Source organism: Netta rufina (assembly GCF_964035555.1).
Source record: "Netta rufina genome assembly, chromosome: 5".
NCBI lineage: Eukaryota > Metazoa > Chordata > Aves > Anseriformes > Anatidae > Netta > Netta rufina.
Window position 1 is genome coordinate 6,398,981 of NC_140128.1, and position 18,967 is coordinate 6,417,947.

Genomic DNA, 18,967 nt, shown 5'->3' on the forward strand with positions numbered 1-18,967 from the left:
AACAGAAGGTTTTTAATCAAATTTTATCAGATTTCACACAATCACAGAATGGCTGAGGTTGGAAGGGATGACCTCTGGAGAACATCCAGTCCAACCCCCTGGCCATGCAGGCTCACCTAGAATAGTTGCACAGGATGGCATCCAGGTGGGTTTTGAATTATTTCCACAGGAGGAGACTCCACAGCCTCTCTGTGCAGCCTGTTCCAGCACTCTGTCACCCCCACAGTAAAGAATTGTTTTCTCATATTCAGCTGGAACTTCCTGTATTTCAGTTGTGCCTGTTGCCTCTTGTCCTGTTGCTGGGCACTGCTGAGAGGAATCTGGCCTCATCCTCTTGCCACCCTCCCTTCAGATATTTACACACATTGATAAAACCCCCTCTCAGTCTTCTCATCTCCAGGCTAAACCAGCCCAGCTCTCTCAGCCTCTCTTCATAGGAAGATGTTCTAGTGACCTAACCATCTCAGCAGCCCTGTTTAACTAATAGACCCATTTAATTGCCATTACAGCATACGTTGATAAACTGGTTCTAGGTACTACCCAGCTATTACACCCAATCACTGCTTGGATTAGACTGTGCCAAGGGAATCAGGAAGCCTCTTTCTCATGTAGTGCAACCATAACTATATACATTATACACGGATTTAACCTCCACATGCAGCTACATAAAATTGTACATACAGCTTCATTATATGTACTGATACCTACATTTTCTCTCTCTTACCTCAGTTTCCAGTCAGTCCTTGAATTTCATGGTGGTACACATTCTAATAACAATCATGACCATGTTCCAGTATATTTTATTGTTTGCTTATTACTCTATGTAACAAAATGAAAACAATCTATAAACTACTTGAAAGATTGATTTCTGTTAAGCTAAATCAATCCCCTGCAGGATGATATACTGTAAAGGCTCTTTTGCCCTTAGCCATAAACCTGATTCATCAAGTTTTATTAGTGCAGTTGTGTAAAGTCTTCCTATTCAGCAATAAATATCACCTCACTCTCCTGGAAGAGCATTCCTAACTTGGATGAATCTGTACCTAACTGCAAATGGTGTGTCCCAGAAAAAAGAGTGCTATTAATGCTACCACCTCCTGTAAACAAGATCAACACTTCAAAGATGAACATGGCATACTGCTCACCATCTTCAAGGTGTTCCCTTAATAAACTCTCATCTTCACGATTAAGCTAGAAAAGATGAATTTTACTTTTATACCTCTGATATATGTCTTGAATGACACAAAGATCTGAGCTCACAACACTGTATCTTGTCCTTCACAGACACAAAAAAATGTCTAGAAAAACAGGCAGCTTTCCTAATATTCTTGACTGAAAGATAGCCAGCAAAATTACATTCGTGGACATGGCAATGACAAATTATCCACCGTACAAGGTAGGATGCATTTTTTTAAAGCATATATTAAATTGCACCTTACCTGTTGTCGAATTTCTTCTTCCATCTTGACTGGGGACCCCAGCTCTGCGACTTGTTTGACACCTTCACTTGCATATCCTCCGTACTCCCAAAGGATATAGTTCTTTGAGTGAGAACTACCAATGATTGCAGACCAATGGTTGGTGCGCCCTTTCAGGAAAAATACAATAAGAAAGAGAAAATTATCAGTATGTTGACAACATATTGACTTATAACATCAAAACCATCATCAGAGGCTCAAAGCATAATTCCTAATCTTTCATCAAAATGAAGGGTTCAAAGTGCCCCATCTTCATCAGCATGAAACTTCTACATGTGCTGCATGCTGCCAGCTCCCACTACATTAAACCATCATACCTTTAGAGTACTAAGGGCAAACCAATGAACTACAGAAATAAAGCATAATGTGTCAGAAATGATTGGGTATAACAGAAATTGAGAGAAAGATTGTATTCCAGCTGATCAAGTATCTCCCCCAAACAGATAGTTTCATACAGACTTAGTATAATTTTTCTTCACCTGAGCTTCTTCGGGAAGTTTAAAAATCCTTTAATTTTAGGTTTCCATATAAAATATTTATGAGGATAAATCTTCCAAGGGAAGACTTCAGTTAAATCTTTGACTACTCAAAGATTTAACAAGTCGCTTCCATACTGACAGATACTGGTTTCTTGCAATAGTCCACTTGATTTATGTTTGGGTGGTGACAGGAGATTACCGGCAAAGGGTAGATATAGGCATGACTACAATGTCATTAACTGTTACAGCCTTTTCAGCTTTGTGCCCAAACATTATCAGGTGGAGATAATAAAGTGCTTAAAGGCAAAAACCTCCCTCGAGCAGCTGATGGAAAGGAGATGGTAAGTTTGCTTCCCATCAGCAAATTTTGTGCCTAGCTGTCCTTCCAAGAAACTTGAAATAGTGGTAAAAGAATTCTCTTATGGACACTCACATGGCTGTTTTCTCTGCTTGCTCACCCTTAAAGTACACATATGCTGTGTCACTTTTTTTTCTTCCCCTCTCAACAATTAATAGTGGTTCCCTTTAATTTAGGAGGGAGTGAAGATGCAAGTTTTGGTGCTTCTATAGGTGCTTAGTTTACGTGCTCTGATTTCTCATAGTGTAAGCATTGTAGAGCTAGACAAAGGGATTCTTCTTCTGGTTTCTTCTCTTGTTGAACAGGAAAAGAAAAAATGTAGAAGTTTAAAGAGAAAATGTTAGAGAAGTCTGATGAAATGGAAAAGAGAAATGAGCAGAAATAAGGAGTCACAGAAGTCCCACAGTATTCAAAATAAAAATGAATTCACTTAAGTGTCAAATAGCACTCTGCAAAGATACCAGCTTAAAGGAAAAGGATGAGAAAATGAACTACTCACACAAGCAGACAGTATGGTAACAGTAGACTGTAGGAGATGAGGGAGACAGAATGATGGAGTGAGACAATATTTAACATTTTTCTTTGCAATGCAAAAGGAAGAGAGGAGCGGTAAAACCAGTTGAAAACTAGAATAAATGAATGAAAAATGAATAATGAAGTAAACAAAAGGAATGCAAATTTAAAATGTGAAAGGTGGGACAATGAAATTGAAAAAGACAGTTTTGAGAATTGAATAGATAAAGTCAGATGCAGTAACATAATCACAGGAAAATAGAAAGTAGATTAGAAATAAAAAATGGACAACAGTGGTATGGAAAAAGCTAGAAAAGTGTGGCAGGCAGAATAGATAGATGAGGGGAGGTGGCTCGACAGCACAGCAAACAGAGCCTCCACAGGTTTGCTTGGACCAAAATAAATTTACTGAGCACTGAATTACAGCAGGCTTGATGTTTTCAGAGTCCGTGAAAGCTAATCAGAAAGTGCATCCCAAATGGAGAAAAACAGAGACTAAACGCCACCACTACCTCCCCCCAGTAGGAGGCTACACTGTCAGAAGATGGTTTCCTGATCAAAGATCTGATTCCTGCTCCTCTGATATACACTGGCACCTTTTCAAACCACAGAGGGCGTCGTTCAGCTTCAGTGATGGGACCCCCAGGTATGCCCACACTTTTTTCTCAGCACACAGGTCTAACTATCTCACTAGTCACAGACAGCAACTTTCCCTGAAACACAGTGACACGAAAATTTATTGAAAGAGATGGTTCCACCTGCTCCCTACAAAAGAAGAACGTATCACGACAGAGAGGAACCAGAGAGCCCTGAAATGTTCAGTAACATGAATTGTTCCACCTGCTCCAAAGCTTCTCTCCTTTCCTGCCCTAAACTGGGCAAGAACGCCTGATGCCTTCGAAGCCCTGCCTCTTCCACCCAACCCCTCTTCTTAAAGCTGTTGGATTTACCCCCAAGGCAGCTGGCCTCCCTTCTCGACCAAAGAAGCTATTCAAAGTATACCACAAATTTGCAAATGTTTCACTCTTCACCTCGAACCTTGTGTTTCTGTAAGAATGAAGAGAACTCAATACAGTTTCTTAAACTTTTTCCTCTAAACTTCTGAACATGAAATAATCTGATTCAGATAGGGCCTGAGCTATTTTGTATCACCAGTCCCCTTTCATTAACCAATTGCTAAGGCGGCAAACAGAGTACAGACATCTTTCCAATGGTGTTATTTCACCTTTTTTTTGTGCGTGAGTAGCTCCTCAATTTACACATTCATATGCATATTTTGCATATTGATCAAGGTGTCATCACACATGAGAATGTATCCTCTGACATATCTTGCAGATGTGCCGTATGAAATCATAATGGAGAGCACACGTATATGGATGATACCCAGAAAGAATAAGTACTTTTAAGCCACAGGGCATATGTAGACATTTTTTGTCTGATCAAAAGGATGTGATAGGAAATGTAATAACTCCCCTTGAGCCAGATTTAGTAACAAATGAAATATTCTGCTTCCACTAGTCCTATTATCAGGAGCTAAAACAACGTGCAAAAATTAACCAAAAAGCATGCTTGGTTTTCTTAAGCCTTAGTGTGCTCATTTGTTTAATTAAAAATTTTCAGTCTCTTTGAGATTCATGAAAGGGAAAATGTTTTATTATAAAATACAAATTAGTTTTTGAACCCTTTCAACAGCCACGGTACACCTCTCTCCATTCACTTTATGGCTAGTGCACTCAGAACAAGATTGTGTTGCACTGTTTTCTTTCTGAGCAATGTTTTAGAGACTCCTAAACACATAATAGGTTTTTAAATTCAATGGAAAAAAAAATAAAGGAAAAAAATTTAAAAAAAAAGGTACTTTAATTGCACTGGTATAAAAAATGGAATCTGTGAAAATCCCCGAAGTGTTTCCTGGGATTAACAGTTTTGCCCAGTACTTTCCAGAAATATTTTTGTTTGACAGCAAAAGAAAATTCTTTATTTGGAAAAAGCAGTTCTTTGGAGAAAAGCTAAAGAACAGATTACTTATTACTGGGGATATTTAAAGCAAGTCAGAAGATTATTTAAGAAAATAAGTGAAATAAAAGTTTTATGATCTGTTTTTTATTTCAGCCATACTGATGGCATAAGACTAAAGCAGTTTTTTGCTTTGTTTTGTTAACATGGTGGTTTGCCAAATAACGAGTGATTTACTACAGCCTATCATAAATAGCACTTTATTTTAATGTAACTACTGCACAAGTTCAAAATTATAAAGAATAACGTTACTCATTAGTTTTCATTTTTAATATGACTACATCTGGATGAAAGATCTTTTTCTCAACTTTCAGGAATTTCAGCGTAAAATGTTATCATCTTTTATTACCGGGATTGATCCTGCTAACATTGTGGGTTTTTTTCTTCACTCAGTCTTCTCTAGTTTTTGAGGTAAAAACACATTAATTAAAATCACCACTGTGTAACTGGGAAGAGAGAACAGTCCACTATTGTGGCAAATTATCCTAACTTGCTTACTTCACCCATACCCTCGATGTGTTGACTGACTTGGATTTAAAAGAAAAGGCATTTTTCCCTGCCTATTACATCATTAAGTGTCAGTAATTTCAGAGTTTTCAATCATTTTCTTATACCCAATTTCTAACCACCAACTGAATCCATACTAATAACACATACGAAGTGTGACATTCAGCAGACACATAGATCATCCAGTAGCCTAAAAGAGCATTCCCACAATTGCTCACTTTGGCTTATTTTATCTCCCATGCATTACACTGACAATAATATTTGAACAATGGTACGTTTGACTTAAAATGTACTAAAAAATCAATTGCTTAGACTGTTAGAACCACAAGCAGATACACAAACCATATTTAAGCTCCATGATTATATTCTGACACTGACGGCAATAAATAAATAAAAAAGACATATAAAGGCTACATAATAAGCATCAGCCACAGACAACGTAACAAAGTTTAAAGACCAATAAATTTGACTCATGTTCTCAAATAATTTCCTTGCCTTTATTGCCACAGACTGTGAAGCTAGTAATGAAAGAATAAATGCATAATACATTTTTTTATAACTTAATCTTTTTACAATCACTTGGATTATTGCAACAAAAAAAAACAAGAATACTGATTTTGTAGGTCAGAATTTTAAAAACCCTGATAGACCCTGATAGAAAAGGAAAGCTAAAAAACCCTTTCTTATTACAAACAAATTTTAAAAACCCAATCTAAAATACATCTCAGTTCAAAACATGAAGCAAATCTCTAGAATTTATTTGTAATGTATAGCACTTTCAGAAGGATCCATGGATTTTCAATACTGAGTGTTGGCAGCACTGCATAAACGTCGTAATTTACACTACTGATATGTAAATAAATAACTCTGTTACAAGCTCCAACTCTCTACACTATCCCTGTGTATGTAGGACAACATTAGTAAAAGACATACTCACGTGGAAAATCTTTGGGATGTGTTTTTTCTGACCAATTTCCATAAAATGTTAGCCTGTATTTGGCAGTTCCACAGGCACAACAATCTAAAATTGGTTTGTCAGTCACACCTTCTGAGGCTGAGTCTGAAAAAGGAAAATAAAATTACCTATTGAGAAGCGTTACAACTCATTATCAACAGATGACAGCAAAGTTGCCACAATAAATACTCCAATAAACAAATTTGAGCTAAACCTACTTTCATTTGTTGTTTTTAATGTTGTTTAATACATACTGTTTAATAATGTTTAATACATACTACTATGTGTAAAAAGAGTTTAAGGACTTGACCAAATTGCCTCTTGTGTGAATGAAATGAAGTCTTTCTCATGATCTGAGAATATGAGTTTCAGATGTTTCTTTCCAATAGAAAGGAATCACCTGCTCCGGCCTACTCTGAAAGGACAAACAGTGGGACTGTATTACAGTTTTACCTGTATCTGCAACATAAAACTTTCATTAGTAAGACTATGTGTTTCTGTACTTTCCCTCATTCAGTGACTTCAGGACACAGCTCAGTACAGGTATCTACAAAATTGCCAATAGCTTTCTCCTTATCTGACGTCGTATCTAGACTAGAACAAAAGTGGTTTTGAAGAAGAAAGCCAAAGTTTTCTGGCTGTCTTTAATATTTTAAATAGAGAGTTTAATACTTCAAATAGACTGAGTAGCTAGCAATGGCCAAACACACCTTCCAGTATCAGAACTGGTCATAGACAACTAAAATTCTTCAAAGGTGAAGCTGTTATTCAAAAATATGGCAAAAGTTAAAAAGTAGAATTTTGACATAACTTGGCTTCTAGAGATAAATATGCTTTAAATTTAATTCCCTATCCTTTATTTAATAGTTCTACTTTTTTTCTGCTTTCTTTTCAGGAATATTAATCAAATTCACTGTTGTTGTTTATTTTGGTGGCTTTTTACTTCATATTTGACACTGAATGTGCAATATTTTTTAGGTCAGAGGTTGGACTCGATGATCTTGAGGTCTCTTCCAACCTAGAAATTCTGTGATTCTGATATTATTTTTAACAAGTCTAGCTTACACCTTTCCATAGTTGAAATGGCACAAAACTATGACATACAAGTTTCTTGGCTACAGTCGGGGATTTCACATTCATTAAATGCAATCAAATACTTCCCTGACACACACTCAGTTTAGTAAAAATGAAGGACAGTGTGGTAGTAACTCAAAAGAAGCATTTTTTTTTTTTTTCCTCAGCATAGCTCAAACTAAAGAAAAACAATTCCAAACTTGCAGGGAGAAGAATCACCCCCATAACAATCATCCCTGCACTTCTGCACAACGTTACTACTTTTCAAGGAAATTGGGGAAGTTTCTCCTGGAAAGAGTTATGCTATGTGATCTGGAATTTAAATCAAAAGAAGATGTGCATGCTGATACTAAGGGAGTGGTCAGTTGTTGATACACAGATACGAACAACACACCCTGCTCCTAAGATGGAAAATCAATTTAAAGGCAGATGTATACTCCTAATATATGCATATATTCCTATATGCAGCATGCATACATTTACTGCCAGAGTAACAAAAGCAGTCCATCCACCACCAGATTACAGAGTGTAGCAGTCCACCTTCCCCATATCTTTCTTTTAACAGGTTGTGTATTTAAGAATAGGTAAAGGATTCTATAAAGTCCCTGAAGAATGTATATAAATAATTTCCCTTAGTTTAGGCCTAATCTACTTCATCGATTTCCCACCTCCATATATGCAAGCATAGTCTTGACAGCCCTTGTTCTGAAGAGACCAGAATGAAAATAATTACAGCATGCCGTAGAAGAACCAGGAGACTGAGATTAACTGGACTAACTTCACTTGCATGACTTTCTGGGGAAGAGGAATTTGCACATGCAGAAACAAAAACTATCACAAAGGACAACTAAACTTGTCTTCTCTTCCTCGTGTGAATTTTAAATACCTCCCCTATGCTTAGGTTTAGGAAAGAATGAAATAGTCTGGGATTCATTAAACTACGTGCTATGGGGGCAAACAGGTTTCACACCAGGTAAAAAGGTGCAAGTGTCACATTTAGGTGAAAACAAGGAAGGGTATATATGAGAAACATTTGCAGAGTAAGGAAGAACACTGTTGAATAGGAGACCCTAAATTTGAACCTGGATGAAACCGCTGAAGGCCTCAAATTTTTAATTGGATATAATGAATTAGGAGAAAACAGCAGAACACGACAAGGAAGTAACCTTACCTTGTTCACAAATTTTTTTGGTGAGAGAGCCCTCATCTTGAAAATAAATGATGCGCTTCTGCACAATACTGGCTCTGCAAAGAAAAAAAGTTTGAAATGTTTATTTCTTAAAGGAAAAAAAAAGTGTATGACACAGTAGCAGAAGGACAGAACCAGAGTGCTAAAACGTAGGCATATTTTCTTCTTTTGACAATATATACAGTACTAAGTCTAGGATATTTTTATTTCAACTTCCATTTGAGATTGTACAGATGAATTTGCACAGCTTGCTCATCCTTAACAGAGGATCTTGTAAAGGACGGTGTGGCAAAAGACAGTACAGGAAACCAAACAAGGCTGTGAAGAAAGCTGTATGAAACAAAAATGAATAAGTTTGACTTTTACCGAAAGCAAGAGCATTATCTGCCAGCATTTGGTGGAGGGAAGCATAGTGAGTTAGCAGCAGCCATCCAGACCTAGACAGGTTGTGCAATTTCCATCCCTGGAGGTATTCAAAATTTGATTCATACTCATCCCTGAACAGCCTGATGTAGCAACATCTACTTCAAGCAGGCAGGTGGATGAAATGATTTGCAGAGGTCCCTTCCGACGTAAATTATTCTGTGATCCTATGCTTTAAATCTCATTCTAAAGAACTGGTTTTGCAAAGCTTACTGTAAAAAAGCACCTACACTTAAAAATCTAAACAAACAAGAAATCAGCTTTCTGGTGAAGGAGCTCCAAAATCTGCAGATAACAAAAACATTAGAAGTATTTAATTTCAGAAACAGCTATTTTAGAAATAAAATATAGAAAGGTTGCTTGAAGTTTACTTATTTTATTCTTTTTGCTGTGGTTAGCTCATCAGTGCGAAATGTCAAGGGAATTGTTCCTTTTCTAACAGCAAAAGCTTCACAACTCTCTGAATCATTATCTCTTCAGCTGTGTTTGAGATTATATATGGAGCCAATAATCCAAATTAAGCCAATGGGAGTTTTGTTGCTGACTCCAGCTGGGAGCTGACTGATATATTAGATGGCTGCATAGACATCCAAAGCAGGCACATAACATTACAATAGTCAGACAGAACTAGCATTAAACTAAATTTAAAATATTCAGTGTTTAAATAATAATTTTCTAGATTGGAGACTGACCAACTGATCAGATCAGTATATGTTCCTACTTTTAATCACTACTTGTATTTATTTCTTTATTAATTATTTTGACAGAACTTTTATTCTTCTATAAAAGTCCCGATTTTGACTAAAGACTCTTTCTTTGAGTTTTGATGCTTACAAAAATAGCTTTAAAATGGAACGGCTAACTTTTACAGAGACACAAGAAAGCTTTCAAGAATTTACACAAGGTACACATCGGCTGTCTATATAAATCCTGCCTGTCCCTTCCCACAACCAGTGCTATCTAAACTTAATGGGAAGGGGAGATTTGATTGCTTTTCCCCTACATTTTAACAGATTTAGGGGATTTTTAATTGAGTTGTTTCTCTCTGTCTGCTAGCAAAACCAACTAAGTAAAACGGGAAAAGGGAAAACAGGTCTCCCACCAACACATTAGCACACCATCAAAGAAAGAAAAAGGAAACCAATGCATCTCCAAAATCTGCTTGAGTTCTCATTACCTTCACGTGATGCTTTTCAGTATTTGTTAAAGAATTTGCATCGCATCACATTATGAGCAAAATCATATGCATAACAAGCAGACTCATTTCCTTTTACTTACATCTAGCAGCATCTGGTTTTATTTAAAAAAAAAAAAAAAAAAAAAAAAAAAAAAAAAGGTTATTTCTGTTTTGTAGTTCTCTCAGAAAAACCAAGGGATATCTGGTAGCTTTCTGTAATATTTGCTTTCGCGATGCTGCTTCAGGATGTTCATAGGTTGGATACAAGCAGGTCACAGTCTCTGTCCTGTCATGGTTTGATCAGACCACATCTGAGCACAAGGAGGATGAGACCTGCCCTAAGAGACTTCCCTGGAATGAGAAGGCGTCTCCAGCACAATTCTGCAATAACTGTGCCATTCTTCTGGGAAAAGCTTTAGCAAAATCACATAAATTACATCTGGGATATTAACAAGCAGGAACATCATAAACCATAAAAATTCAGAGCAACCTTGGGGATGCAAGTCATACCAGAAATTTCGTGGTTTTTTTTCCCCTTTTTCTGTAGAAACAGATTTAGATCATCTTCCTTACACCTTTTGTCAAATCATAACGTCAACAGAAATAATCTTACTTTAAAGTGCCTCTGTGGGTGTAATGATGTGACAAAAGAAGCATGGAAGAGGATCTATAAGAATTGTTCCTATGACATTTTTAAGCTTACATGAAAAGCAATAAGTACAATATTAGAGTTACATTTTAATAAAATAGATTTTGCCAGAGCTTATGAATATACCCTAAGTTTAAAGGCACATCCACTTTGTCCATTTCTATTCTAGTTCTTACAAAGCTCATGCTTCCTTACAACACGTGGACCTCTAACAAAACATGTGAATACAATTTCAAGCACCATGTAAATGCCCTGCATGAACAGAGGAAGTAGTGAGTAAGATCCCCAAGTCATTCCCTCACCCTTACAGAAGCACAGTACCCTTTCCAGGCTTTTTTCGTTATTCCAAAAGCAAATTTCCACAGTACTTTGCTGTCTTAGAGTTCTTGGCTAAGCATTGCAACAGCTACAGATTCAGCAGTTCTTAATCAGTTCTTAAAAGGTTATCTACAGGATAACCTTTTTGATTCATACAAATATATAAATGTACTTATTTATGTGAAAAGAACTTCTGGTGACACTGGGTTTTGCCAGAAGTTGCAGACCACCAGCAAAATCAACACTTGAAAGTCTGTGAGATAGCAGGGTAAAATTCACTTTAGGAAATTCACTGGAAAAGTAAAATATGGATTAAGAAAAAAAGAGTACAAAAAAAACACACCTGGATATTAAGAAAACATAATAAGCTCCTGGACTACGGACAAAAAAAAAGCTTTGTTCTGTATTACTTATGGGTTAACTTTGTCTTGCCCTTCCAGCCATCAAAACTATTTTCTTTGATCATTCCATTCGTTACTGATTTAGTTATATTACTTTAAGTTCCTTCCCACCTCAGAAAGCTACCAAGAACAATTATATTTAATAAGATATTTAATGCTAAAAGTTTGCTTTTTGCATTTTGTTGTCTTTTAAAGATAAAGAATTTCTATGGTTAGCTCTGTACCGTTTACCCTGGCACTAGAATAATCATATAGTTACCTCTACCATAGTTTTCTTGGTGTTGGTGTATAGCTTAAGTGAATTTCCTAATTCTATGATTCTATTTAGGATTTTCTCATTTCGTTTCCTTCTGTCTTGTCTTAGTGAAAACCCACAACTCTGTTGTGCTAATTCGTGTAGTTGACCAACATCATCGACTTTTCTTTCAAATGCTTGTATTAAAAATCACTTGAAACTCCTCTGAAAGCATATGCAGCTCTTTAGCTACTCAGTGCCTAGCAATTTTTACGCTGGTAGAGTATTTGACAACTATATTTATCAAAACACTTTTCAACTAGGAAACTGAGCTCGGTCTTACCAAAGAAAAAGGTCTCAAACCAGAATCTAACTGTGTCACCAGACTTTGTATTTCATGTTGGATGAGCACAATATTAATGCCAAGTCTATCAGTTTTCCCACATTTACAGCTCTACATGTGATGATTGTCTTTCCTCTAGTAGATCAGTCAGCTGAAAAAATAATAAAAGCTTCCAAAATAAAAATAAAAAATCAGTGCATACACATACACTGGAATATCCTTCTTCAGTTTTATTTTTAAACATTTTACCTGCACTGTCAGAAAATGCAACTGAGCAAAACCCCACAGCAAGAGCAAAGTACTCTAAACTCACCTTTACAACCTTATTGTAGCTTCAAAGTCCTTTTGGTTGTCCTTCATATCATACTCAGGCCTATTGTCCCATGCATACATGGAAGCTCACTGACTGCAGGACTGATCTGGCCATCATATATAATACAACAAAAAGCTCTAAGGAAAAACAAAATTATATATGCTGCTATCTTGTATTTGTCCTCAGAAAATCTCTCTGTTCCTTGCTTGAATGGTCGCAGGACATAAATATTAAATCTAATATCTTCAGGATAAAAACTCGGCATGACAAAATCATTTCTGACATGTACGCTACACCATTTACTTGCAAAATCAAAAAAAAAAAAAAAAAAAAAAAAAGATGAAAGAATGAGCTCGCCCAGGTCTCTTGAGAAAAATTCCCATTTCTTAAAACCCATTGCTATTTGTGAGCTTTATCTTCACCATGTATTTTGATAGTCACAATTTTTGCAGCAAGTTCCATCTCCTTGAGTTTCAAACTACGCTCTATAAATTATACTGCAAAGAAGAGTCAGAAAATATTGGCTAGGACTGGCTGGTTGGAGGACATTTATTTTGTTATTCTAAGTGCTGATTTTGTATAGAAGATAGAAGAAATCTATCGAATTTTGGAGTATAGTTTTTATTAAGCTAGGGAGCTCAGAGCTGTACTATCTGATAGCTATATCAGTGAGCTAACTTGCAGTCATCTGATGTAGAGCACTTGTGCGTTAACAGACAAATCCTAAAATCAAAATAATAAATTGAAACAAAACAAAACAAAAAGCTGTTCAAGCATGGTTCTATCTTTGCTTTAAAAGTCCATGCAACCTGTCTAACACTCACCCACTCGCACAAGGAACTCAAATGTTGAATCCCTCTGGACATTCAAGAGAAGAAAGAAAAGAAAGAGAAAACCATGTCCCCATTTTCAGAGCTGGTAGCCCACTTCATCTGCTATGACAGAACGTGGCAGAGAATGAACAACATGATCAAAGGATATGTTCAAAACCCTGCCACATGTTACTCCTCATCAGTCCACATTAAAAATAATATTAAAAAAAAATCCACATCACAGCTTGTCCTCTGTTGGTTTGGCCACTAATGAAGAGCAAGCATGGGTGGCCTTGGCACAGTATAAAGCATATTTACCCCTTTACAATATCCCTTTTAAGCTATATACCCTACATGTATTTCCCTTCCCTCTCAAACTCCCTCCCCATGCTCCAGGTTGGGGGATTAAAAAAAATAAATAAATTTTGTGGGTTTTATTTTTTATTCTTACCCTTTTCTGTTTTGTGCACTGCATTACCAAAGCAAAATAAGTTAAACTCATCTGCATGAGCGCCCAGTTAACAAAGCTTGAAAGCAATCCCCAAGATTTTAGAATAATTGTTCTAAATTTTCAATATTCTTATGGTATTTGGGAAGGAAGGAAGTGAATCAATAGATACTAACAAAATATCAGAGCTGTCATCCTCCAACTACTCCTTTAGAATATGTCTCCATTAGCAATATGCAAAGTTATATTTCAATGAGTAAATTATTTGCTTGTACAGACAAGAATTGTGTATCAAAAGCAATATCCTAATCAAGTCCACCCCCTTGTAAAATACCGATTATGTGGTATTCAGATGCAGGAATCCAGGTAGGACTAATGTTTTTCATGCTTCCAAGTTCAGAAAAAACATTGCCACATTTTAGTCTACAGGAGCCTGAAGGCTAAAGCACCACAATGGATGACAAGACAAATTAATACCAATTAAAAATAAGTATTAAGTATAAGTGCCTAATACTGACTTCTTAAGAGAGACTTTAATGTTATGAATGTATTTGCCTAGAGAAGTATAACTTTGATGTGTCTCCTACAGTAGTTGAGATTAAGTCTGACATCCCAAATCCGTTGTAGCTGGATCTGGAGCAGGATCAGAAGAAAGAGACTTGTTATTTTGTTGGTGCAGCTTATCCAGAGACTTCAGCTTTCAAGAATTAATACCTTTAACAAGTGAATCTCTTCTACTTCATCTTTTCTAAGCACTTTAACTGACAGCTGAGACTACAGCCTACTGAACCGTCAGACGCATGATGCCAGGAGATACTGGTTGTTTACGCTGGAAGTATGAGGACAGAGAAAAGAACAGACTGATAAAAAGAAGAGGGTCAAGATCTGCAACCTTTCCACTTTCCCCATGCTGTGGGAACAGAACACGGGACATGCGAAGAAGGCACATTCAAATTGTATTTGAGAAATAGTTGAAAGAGTATCCCACTCATGCAACACATGCAATTAACAAAGAATGATCAAATTAATCCATTAAATGACTTTATGCTATTAGGAAAGTTTTAACCAGGCTCATCCTCTTACTCTTTTTTCAAAATCTGCTGCAACAAGTTTGCAGCTGCAGACAATGTTGGAGTGGTGCCTTCAGTTCACACAGTTGTTTTGGCTGAAAAAAGTATCTGGAGTAAGGATTTGTGGCAAATATTGTTGAAAAACTTTGGTACATAAACTGCTGGAGGATGCACCTGCAGGGAACTTGTGCGGCACGCATTTTGCTCTTCCTAATTCAGTTCCGTGCATGCCAAATTCAATACATCCTTCTCATGTCTGTTCAGCTGCTGCACCCGTAGCACTGGTAGCAGTTTTGCTGTAACAGGTCCAAAGAACAAGCCAGTCCCAGTAATCTATGAATACATGGAAATATCATAGAAATAGGCAATATCATGGAAATAGGCATTATTCAGCCTATGTTTGGGAATGCTTAGCAGCTGCCTGGACAATACAAAAACCATGTGCTGCCCCTATCGTGATCCAAATAGATGTCTCCTCCGAAGTATACTCTCCCAGGATCACTGACAGGAAGCACAGAGCATCCAATATTTCTGTTGCTCTATAGGCATTAATATTAACAAACCAGAGATTAACCTCAGAAATCTTCAGTAACCTGATCTCTTTAAAGTGTGCTATAATCAATATGGGAGCAGAAGGTCAATGCCCAGTCATTTACAACACCAACTATGAACAGGACTGAAGGAAGATTTTGAAGGATTTCAGTACAAAATTACAGCAAATTACCTTTGGCTCACTGATGGAAGTTCAATGAATATTGATGGCAATGGTGCTGAGGGCATGCATGCCTTGAACCTGAATGGGACAACATAAAACAACCACTCCGAGCAGGTCAGCCCAGCAGACAACAATAATCCCTAAGGTTTAAAGGCAACAAAAGGCTGGCTGTGATTTTACCTGCTTCAGGTTATTGTGTGAAGGGAATATGACACTGGATGTTTGACTGGGTTAGGAGAAGCTAAAAGGAGGGGTGACAGAGGTAATTTTGCTTAAGGATTGATGCAAAGAAGATTTATAAGCAGGGGAATTGTGATGGGGGTCAGTTCTCAATTAGGCATCTAAAGGCTCGAAAGAATAAGACTCTAGAGCAGAATGGGGTGAAAAAGTCGACTAAGCAGCTAAAGCAGCAGAAGACCTGCAACATGAGGAAGTGACATTAGGACAGTTACCAGAGCACAGCAGAAACAAACAGATCAAGAAGGTAAATGGAGAAAGAATTGCGAAACACATTACGTGAAAATCAGGAAATTACTCTTAGAGTCAAGGAAGCAGCAATGCTGTAAGGTACAGAAACAGGTGTTAGGAAATGGATCAAAAATTGTCTGAGATACACAGAGGAAGGACAAGACCAAAGTCTAGTCAGACCTTTTTACTACAGCAGCGGATTGGCAGACTGGATGTGGTTACAAATAGGTTATACACATTAGCTCCCCAAAAGAGGCTGGGGTAATGAATACTCAATTCTTTTGAAATGACTGATTCTTTCTCAAAATGGTTTGAAGCCTTTTCTGTAAAACAAGATATAGCAGCAGGGAGCAAGGGAAAAAAAAAAAAATCAGTTTCAAGAAGCCTTTTGCTTCTGTGGGAATCCTGAAACATCCCTGACCCAGATAAAGGTCATCATTTCATGGAGGAAGTGATTACAACTATGCTTAAAGCATCAGGGATTAAACAAAAGCTACTCAGTCTGTATCACTCTCAATCATCAGAACAAGTAAGAGTACATGAACAGAACTATTAAAGCATTATTGTGAACAGTAGTAAGTAATAATGGAAACGATTATGATGATAAATTACCCTTAATATTAGAAGCTGTAAGAAGCAGGCACAGACTAAACTAAGAACTGGAATCCAATCCTACCAAGTTGTACTTGGAACAAAAGTGCAATTAATTAGATACTTAATTTCATTAGAAACTCCTAGAGAGGAAGATACTTTAACACGGACAGTCAAAATACACCAAGAGTGATCAGAGATATGAGTGCAAGGGATCAAGCACAGCAGACACAAGCAGGGGCGCTCCTTCTGTTATATGTATGGGAAATAAACAAACTGAAAACATTTTTGAGATTGACACCTAAGCAGTGCAAGTTAAACATTTTCAATAGTCAGTTTAGATTTCAAAAATGAAGTATAAAGGAAAACAAACCTGATCTTCGAGACAAACCATAAGTTGTACCTATTTGACTTCATAAATATATATGTATAGTTAGCAGTTGTTTACACCTACAAAAAAAGAGACAGAAAGCCACACACATTGAAAATTGAAAACATACAATTATTAGATACCCTGATGCTGAGATGTTTTGAAAACCTAGATGTGTGCTGCAATCTCATGCTGCTGATGATTGTGAGATGACCTTCTACTGAGAACTGACCTTCTTTTAAAATCAATTACCAACTTCAATTTCACTTAATCAGATGAAAATCACAGCCTTAATTTCTTCTGAGTAGCCTCTGGAATACTAGAAAATTATAAGGACATCACTTAAAACTGCCGTATTGCCAAGCAAAGTTGTTTTTTTTCCTGGTAATGTCAATGAAGAAAACACATATCTGAATATATCTGAAATTTGCTTCCTCTTCATGAGTTTGGCTTTATTTTATTTACTGGCTTGAAAGTTTTTAGTACTTTCTAAGTTCTAAGTAGAACTACGGGTGGCAGAAATATAGACTGCTACTATAAAACTGGCAAGAATGAAGAGCTATTTGTGTTTCTTCACTACACTGAAGACAGTGCTTTGTCTATGATTTATTCAGACAAACTAGATAAATGCCTGTTAGGATTTGTTATCTAAAGTAACTCTGATGAAAAAGAGAATTTCTTTGTGAACTGACATAAAATGGTGGTACCTCATATACACGGAAACATCTCTGCAGTATAGAACGTTGTTTTATTTTGTATGAGTTTTCTCTCATCATATATTTATTTCAGCAAACAATCGCAAGGCAATTGCAGCACAGGAGAGCACACCTTTTTTTCCAAGTACAGAATAAGTTTATATTGCAGCTTCAGAGAGAAAGCTATGGGAAGAAACATTATGTCAGGTGATCTGTAGAACTTCAGTTGTTGGAAGATATTCAAGTTATCACCAGGCTATGTACACTGCGCAGTGAGTGAGTGTCAAACTAACCTCCTAATGAAGAGAGCTGATCATTTTTGTAGCCAAAAGGCCCTGTGTCTGCAAGTCTGCCCTTTCAGCAGCAAAAGAAAACCCAGAAATAAGAAAAGAATTCAAGTTTGCTTTCTGGTGCACTGCAAGACCTTAAACTACGTTCTGAAAAAGCAGTGAACTGACTGGGCAACAAATCCATTTCTGCAGGAAAGCAGAGCAGGAAGCATTCAGACTGCTACTGTTAGGAAAGCAAAGATACTGAATGCATATCCAATGAAGTAGAAAAGACAGAAAAAGTGGCTACCTAATTACTGAAAGGGAAAGAAAAGAATGGTTGACCCAACTATTTGCTGGATTTTGTATTTCAGTCCATTCACACATCCCTTCCAAAGATCATCAGACGAGATAAGTAGAATGACAAGAATCGATTCAGCAGGCTGTTGACACAAGGAACAATTCCTTTTCTAGGTGATTTTTTCTGTTTATCGTTTCAAAAGAATTACAACAATACATGCAGCTGCTCCTTTAAAGAAACAAATCAGAACTGATTTTGTGGTTCTTCATAAGAAAAAAAGAATCAAGATAAATACCATGTTCAGGTTCTGGGACCTTCATTTGTGTAATACATTGCTCTTAGAGAGTCTTCAGTTAATACATTTAAATCTACACGAGGAGTTAAATACTTTTCACCATAAGTAATGATGGCATAATCTAGCATTTTGTTAATTCAGCCATTTGCCTTTCATACTAAAATACAGCTGTGCCTGAAACTGTGAGATGCACTATATAGAATTACTTTAGATCTCTGTGGGCATGCAGACAGTCCAACAAATACTGAACTCAGCAAGCCAGAAAAATTCTGCTAAAAATATGCCTATATACTTCTTAAATTTAACAAGTTTACTTTCACACCCTCACAGAAACAGTCTTGAAATGCCTGAACAGATATTACAGGAGCAAATGACCAGTAAGATACACCCTTTTTACGACTAACTTACTTTGTAACTTCTAAGAATTGCCAAAGAGTTGTAGGATTAAGACCGCATAGTGTTAATTTTAACTCTCTTTCCTGGGTCTACAGACATTTAGAACAAT

At 36.8% G+C, this 18,967-nt stretch overlaps 1 protein-coding gene across 1 annotated transcript in view; it reads right to left on the reverse strand.

Annotated features, from left to right (window-relative positions):
- SPON1 (spondin 1) overlaps nt 1-18,967 on the reverse strand; it is a gene marked incomplete at both ends in the record, with an annotated part of 176,230 nt that overhangs the window by 111,160 nt on the left and 46,103 nt on the right. Inside the window, 3 exons of the mRNA XM_084288308.1 lie at nt 1,440-1,588; nt 6,289-6,411; nt 8,552-8,625. Coding sequence (XP_084144434.1) covers nt 1,440-1,588; nt 6,289-6,411; nt 8,552-8,625 — 346 coding nt within the window. The remainder of the gene's footprint in view (nt 1-1,439; nt 1,589-6,288; nt 6,412-8,551; nt 8,626-18,967) is intronic.